The sequence below is a fragment of the Chondrus crispus genome, genomic scaffold (genome assembly GCF_000350225.1).
Source record: "Chondrus crispus Stackhouse genomic scaffold, scaffold_465, whole genome shotgun sequence".
NCBI lineage: Eukaryota > Rhodophyta > Florideophyceae > Gigartinales > Gigartinaceae > Chondrus > Chondrus crispus.
In genome coordinates this window covers 42123-49436 of record NW_005179367.1, presented here as the reverse complement: position 1 = coordinate 49436, position 7314 = coordinate 42123, and the positions used below count along the sequence as shown (strand labels likewise).

Below are 7314 nucleotides of genomic sequence, written 5' to 3'. Positions count from 1 at the left end.
ATAACAGCCGACGCCCTGCTCGCCGGCCAGGCCGCCGTCGCCGACGACGTCCTGTCGCGCGTCGAGCGCCGCATCAAGAAGCGCGTCGTCGCCCCGGCAGACGACGAGCTCGACCGCGCAAAGGAGGTCTCCGCCCGCCTGGCCGTGCGCAAGAAAATCGTCCTGGACGCACAGCGCTACCGCGCCCGCGCAGCAGACGGCCCGGAGGGAGCCGAGCCGGAGCGCAAGGCTAGGGACAAGATGGCAGAGCTCAGATTCGCCACCGAGGAGCTCCTCGTCCTCATGCAGCCCGCACTCCCCAGGCGTGCCGCCCTGCTTGAGCGCTCCGTCGCGGAGACTATCGAGTTTCAGCGCAGGTTTTATATAGATTCCAGCAGGATCATGGATCGCTGTGTCGAAGCTGTAGGCCAGGATACCCTCGCAGCTATTCGCGCATCCGGGGAAGAGCCAATCCCGAGGGTTGAAGATGACCCCCTGCTTACGGGGAGGCTCAGTCGGAACGGCTTCAGAACCCTCGATGACGATTTTGGTAGGGCTGCTAGACCGATGCGCCATGCGAGCCAGCCCGCGCACCAGCATGTCGCGGACGATGACTTTATGGATCTTCCGAGGCAACCGAGGCAGAGTGCCCCGCAGCAGCCGCCTCAATCTTCCGGCCATCGGTCGAGGACTACGAACGGTGTCAAATCGCATTCGTTGTGGGATGAAGACGATGACGATGATGATGACGACGACGACGAGGACCCTATTTTTCACACACCGCATAATCCCTTTGATGACGATGACCACATCACCGCACCGCCGCCCGCCCCAAGACCAACGTCTCGGAAGGAGGAACCCTCTATTTCAAGCACTGCAGCCTATGGCTCGAACGCCTCGAAGAGCGCCTATCCGTCAGTCGGTATTGGCAAGCGTGAGTCCATAGGTGGATACCCTTCGTCGGGTGTCGGGTCGAGGGAAGCCACAGCCGCCTATCCGACCGGCGGTTCGCGCCAGCGCGAGAGCATGTACCCTACGGGGAAGACGGGTCGTAGCCGGCCGCCGACAGCTGCCCCAGCAGGCGCCTCCACAGGTCGAACTGCCACCGTGTCAAGCAAGCCACCACGACGCAACCGAAGCGACACTGAGGCCGACCTGTTGAACTTCGATGAACCGGAGACCACCAAGCGTCCCGCCCGGCCAAAGAAATCGTCTGTCCCTCCCTCTGCAGCAGCAACGGAGGACTTGTTGGACCTTGGCTCGAGCAAGCCGCCGATGCCGCGCAGCGCATCGAGCAACGCGATGGAAGGTGATTTGCTTGGCGATTTTGCGAGTATGTCGTCGACTAGGCCGGCGAAGAGCCGCTCAACGAACGCCTCCCGGTCGCGCCCCGCTGCTCCTACAATGTCAGCCTCTTCATCTGATCCTACTATGGCTGGCTTATCAGCCGGGCGGTCATCTGCGCCCACCGCGCCATCGGCATCGGGACAAAACCTCGAGCGAGAGCAACTCCGGAGGAAGCATGAAGCTGAAATCAAAGCCCGCGCAGACGAAAAGCTTGCCGTCGTACGCCAGCGGGAGAGGGCTGGAGAAAAAGAACGGGAGCAGAAAGACAACGCCCGTGGCATGGCAGAAGCCAAGGTGAACCAGTGGATGGGCAACGGCGCCCGTCGCGGCAACCTTCGCGCGTTGCTAGCGTCACTGGACACGGTGCTGTATCCAGGCGCGACGTGGACGGCTGTGAATATGACGATACTAAAGGCAAACCCAAAAGTCAAAATCAACTACCACAAAGCGATTTTACAAGTGCACCCTGACAAGATTGGATCGAAGAACCTTCCACCAGACCAGCAGGTACTCGCGGAGCTTATATTCGACGAACTAAAAAATGCGTACGAGGTCTGGACGGCCGAACAAGAAGGACGGCCTCCTCCAGCGGGCTCGGTAGGACCGAAGCGAGGTCCCGGGGCAGGCAACAGTGGGCCTGGTTTTGGGAACATGGGCGGAATGGGAAGATCTGGAATGTACAATAACATGGGAAGTATGGGGAGGGGAGGTATGGGGATGGGAATGGGCGGGATGGGCGGGATGGGAGGTATGGGAAATATGGGCCGAGGCATGGCAAGAGGTGGCATGCGAGGCATGGGCGGAATGGGAAATATGGGACGAGGCATGGCGAGAGGTAGCATGGGAGGAATGGGGGGGATGTACGGCGGAACGGGAAGGCGGGGCACAGGAATGGGGAACATGCCTCAAGGGTTTGGTACCGCTGGCCACAGTCAACAGCGTAGATGATTTGTAAATGAAAGATGTTACAGAACTGACCCTTCACAGTCGTGCTTAACAACGTTCGAAAGTAGTCTACACCGTCTGAGACGGTCTGATGTAGTACAGTATGGGGACTAGCTGTTCCCGCGATACGACAATTCGCCCGCCACCTCATACGCGGTTCGCTCGAAGGAACTTTCGCAAAACTTTGCTCATAGCAGTGAAGTAGGCATCCTCCTAACAAATCGTAAATAGTAAAACAATTGTTAGTACGCTGTGTGTGCAATGGGATGATAAAAAACGGGGAGCGGACTGTGTCCGAATCAACTTACCATGTGATGTTTTACGGAGCGCCCGCTGATCAATTCGTTCCATAACTTCTGCTCAAAATTGATGAGGTCTTGCAGGTTTTTGTACTTTTCCCGGAAAGGGTCATCAATGGAGCTCATATTCGCCATGATGACGGATTTGTTGTTGTACCCTTCAATCCAGTAGTCCCCGTCATCACTGATGAGGACAGTCCGACCAGCATGTTGGTAGCGATTCACTGGGGCTTTCGTAGAAATTGACCTTGGCATTCGTGCAACCAAGTCAGTGTCGTTTACAATGCGGAATGAGTTTGGCACAAGTTCGTTGTACATCCTAGCAAAGTGTACATTTCCCACCTTTGGAGCTCCAAACGTCATACATGATACATCGCAGTTACACATCAACTGGCGTGCCTGAAGATCTGCTGACGCAATAATCGCAAGCGCTCCGCCAAGGGAGTGCCCAGTAAAGTGAAACGAGTAACCATCACAAAAGTCCGAGCTCACCATCTTGAGACCGCGTATCAATGCATCCCGAATACTTAGATATGCCCGGAGGAAACCATAATGTATTGCGGATGCGTCTGCTGGAATCGATGTTTCTTGAGAGGGCAGCACTCCGGGAATAAAGTCCGCCAAACCGACTGTTCGGTCCTTATCCACATTGAGATCTACTTTCACACCTGGAACCCAAAGTTGCAAAAACATTTGGGCATCAGTGAAGAAGTCCTTCCAGCTTACCTGTTCTGTCCCGCGGAATGATATGACAACGTCTTTGTTGGCTGTATCGTGGAAGAGCCACACTTCTGTATCGGTCGCCAATGATTCGATGAATAGTGTACTAGGCAAGTCTTCTGTTAAGGTGGCTGTTCTCTGGATGTCCAAAGTGGTGTCGTCATCGTCGACAAGATTTCTAACGGCTCCTGCCAGCCTGCGCCAGTCTCCAGGGTCCGGTAGCTGTCCAGGTGAGAGCTTTGCCTTGAGAACTGATGAAATTGACAAATCTTCTGTAGTTGAAGTCAACTTTTGAAACGACGTTGCCTCTGCGTCTGCAAGCAATGATGACACCTCTTTCATTTTATCGCCTTCTGGACCATTCAGAAAAGGTATAAACGACAAACGCAGCGTGATTGACGCTGACCCCACAGATTTCGGATCAATTTCCTCGGGGTCCTTCCCCACACTTTGAAACGGGAACGGAAGCCTCATCTCTTTGGGAAGTAAGGAAAAATGAAAGAAATCCCTGTCCTTCCCTTCTTTCAAAACTTTCTGGAATTTCAGCGTGCACTCACCCTCATCCACGTACCTGCCGCTCTCCAGGCCCTGTCGCACAAGGTCAGCAAGCGAGAATAAGGAAATGTCACTCGGTGGACTTCCCTCGACGTATGCCTTCTCATTTGGAAACACGTTTATGACCAACTCATCATCACTTGCACCCCCGATGGAACGGAACCGAGACGAAGGCGGGTCCCTCTGACACAGCATTGCGCAATGCTTCTTCTTGAAAAGGTCTAGCACCAGCACGCCGTTCATCTCAACCACCACGTACGCCTCCTCCAATCCCTCCGACGCTACAACCTGCACCATTACAGCCCCCTTCGCCCTCTGCGCAATAATCTCAGTGCTCGGATACACAAAGTCCGTGTACACCAGCTGCCGATCTAAGCCTGAAAGCTCAGACCCATCAACTGGAGCCGCGAAAGTCTCGCGATAAGACGACGAAGGCGGCTCCAAGTACGCGCGGAACGAGTATGCCGCAAGCGTGAGCGCGTGCACAGGATCATACGGGTGACGCGGGAGGTGGGTATCGTCTAGCGTGTCGACGGTATCGAACGGCTCAACGTTGAGCGCGTTGAGCGTGGCCAACATGGCGTTGGTGGACAGCTGCGACGCGACGTCCGAACCGCGCTGCAGCATGCCCTGCAGCGCAATGGTGGATAGGTTCGCCGAGGCCGACGACAGGTTGGAGGAGATCCAGGATACGGTTTGGTCCAGCACCTCCTCTTTGGTGGCCGTGGGCGACAGGTGAGACGAGAGCCACGAGACGAGCTGGTTTTCTACTTCGTCTGTTGTCGTGGCGGGGACAAGTTCCTCGCTGCGTGGTTCTGCGCCTTCTGCGAGGTCGGGGTCGTTAACCGGTGCGCTCGCAGGGATGTTGCCTGGGAGCAACTCGGCAATCCATGACAGAGGTGAAGTTGACATTCCATCAGAATCAACTCGCTGTATCGCAGTTTCCTCTTCTGAGACATGGACAAGGTCGGATTCGTCTACACTCTCTTTGGCCGCCTCTCCCTCTTTCCTCCTTTTTGCAACAGCTTCAAGAATCCACGCAACAGCCGCATTAAGCCCGTCCTCCAGCCCGTCCCCCAGCCCGTCCTCCTCCTTCTCCCGCCCCTTCTCCCGCTCTTCTACTACCTCCCTCGCGTCGTTGCGCTTCTCTTCCTCTTCTCCCTCTGCCACGGCCCCTTTCCCCAAGCCCCTCTTCGCAAGCGCCTCAAGGATCCAAGCGAAGCCCTCCCTGACGGCAACATTGCGCCCCGCCGCGTCAATAACCTCGCCGCCTTCCCGCTGCACGGTTGCCAGCAGCGCGGCAATTGTGGGGCTTTCGTCTCCTCCGTTCCGGTCTTCTGCATCCTCCGACGGCGTGGGGGCTGTGTTGGGCATGGAAGACTTAGGCGCGGAAGACTTAGGCGCGGAAGACTTAAGCGCGGCCTGTAGCCACGGGAGAAGAGGGGCGGGGTCGTCCGGTGGACGATCAGCGCATGCGAATAGGCGGCGGGGGCGGCGGAGGGCCGGCCGGCGGTGGCGGGTGGCGCGCGTGGAGGAGTGGTGAAACTGCTGGGCAGGGAGGATGAATAGGGATTGCATTGCCAGTGAGGAATGCGGGGAGTAGTGTGGCAGTGATTTGGTCCCTGGGCGCGGGGGAGATAATACACATGGGAGGATGGGATGGGATGCGCACGGCAGAGATTGCGAAAGGATGCTTCAGGTGCGAGGGGGACGGGAACGGACGAGAACGGACGAGAACGGAAGAGAAAGGACATAACCAATCACAGGGCGGCTGGGCGGTTGCTGGTCGATGGTGGCCCGGTCAGAGGGACGGTGTTCGTAGTATGCAAGGTGGAGGGAGATGATTGGATGAGTCATTGCTTTGATCCGATGCTCGCAGCTTTATTCTGCCTTGTGACTTTTTTATTCAATAAGACAACCTTAGTTGTCCGTAAAGTCACGAAAACGCGTGTTTTGGTGCCGTGTTTGCTCGGATTTATACGGATCTAAACGCGTCTGGTAAAACTCAGAGCATACCGAAAACTGGGGGCATGTGAGTTTTCCACGTAAAAAGTTTCACAACCTGGACGACGGAACTTACTTTCAAATGTCGACGGGGCAAAGTCGCCTGTGCCTGTGCCATTCCTTCATCCGTCTCCAGTAACATCGTTTTCAACATTTGCATTTGCAGAGATGCTCAACTTGACAAAGTCCGATAACAACTGCGCCTTCATCTTATTTGTTCTGGACTGCATGCTGTTAGTCGACACAAACACAAAAACCAACTCAAAACAAAGCAAAAGAAGAGAATCCACAACCCTTCAACCCCTGACCAACTTGTATCACCATCTCAACTGCGAAGTTGAGATGGTGATACAAGTTGGGTGATTTGCTGGGAAATAAAAGGAAACAGGCCTACCGTAAGCTCATCAGACTTGTATATCTCCCCGTATACCTTACTTAGCTCGCTGACAAAACGAATGTCCGCTGCCACTGGTCCATCTCCATGCCATGTGCATGTCTATCATAGATGATAGATGAGAATCGAGGCGTACGCCTAGATTCACATTCAAGTAATAGCTGATTTTCATGCAATCTTCCAGAAGCGCAGGTGATGCAAGGTTTGAAACAATCGCGTATGCACCCGAAAACATGTAGGGGTTGTCGCCTCGATTCGAGTGCAGACACGCGCCGAGTGCAGATATGAGCACCGAGGCTTGGCGTTGGAAAGGAAGGATCTCACAGCCAACCACTGTACGAAATCACGATGTGCATGTGCCGGAGAGGCATCTCGAAGACACGAATCTAATGATAATGTAATGATGATATGATAGTGATAAGAGAGCAATGGTAGCGGGCCACACTGTATGCCATAGATTACGTGTGAGGGAAAAAATGAGAGATTTCTAATTGCAATTTTTGCAATTGCCCTCTGATCAAGAAAGCGATCCAAACGCAACTCGCTCGAAACCCGACACTGAATCGTAAATGCCACAGCCAATACGCGTACCACACGTGAAAAGGATGGGACGCTTCGCAGTCACTGCACAAGTCTCCAAATTTGCACTTGCTTGGCACATCGCCCAGATGTACAATAGAAACACCGACGTGTCTATTGTTCTCCCATTCCTCCCGCCCCCCCTGCCCCCACACCCCTCCCACGAGGTAGCAGGGCCTTCTGAGAGCGGACAGCATTCCGACTCGTCACCACCCGAACCCCTGGTTACATTCATGAAAGGCATAACGAACGACGCGTTGGGTGCGCTTACGAATGCCCAGAAAGGTTTCATCTCCTCAATTCGGTTCCTAGAAACAACCCCGGAGCTAACTGGGACCCAACTAAAGCGCACCATCGCTGACATTTTCCCGCCGGCTTCGCTTTTCCAACAAGAAATATGCGACCTCCTCTGCTGTTCATATTGAGTTGCGAAACTTCTAGGATAGTAGAGGACGGAATTTGGAGCAACACTCATCTCACCGTGTTGTAATG

The 7314-nt window shown here is 54.8% G+C and overlaps 2 protein-coding genes; one reads left to right on the top strand and one right to left on the bottom strand.

The window, feature by feature from the left end:
* Positions 1-1005: 1005 nt before the first annotated feature.
* Positions 1006-2519, top strand: CHC_T00000199001 (hypothetical protein). XM_005719127.1 is given in 2 exon segments: positions 1006-2274; positions 2275-2519. The coding sequence occupies 1 exon segment, from the start codon at positions 1006-1008 to the stop codon at positions 2272-2274; it is 1269 nt and encodes a 422-aa protein (XP_005719184.1). The 3' UTR covers positions 2275-2519.
* A 51-nt stretch (positions 2520-2570) lies between these two features.
* Positions 2571-5219, bottom strand: CHC_T00009491001 (Lipase domain protein, putative). The gene has a single exon (XM_005719126.1). It carries the CDS (start codon positions 5217-5219, stop codon positions 2571-2573), a length of 2649 nt encoding a protein of 882 aa, XP_005719183.1.
* Between the last annotated feature and the right edge of the window lie 2095 nt (positions 5220-7314).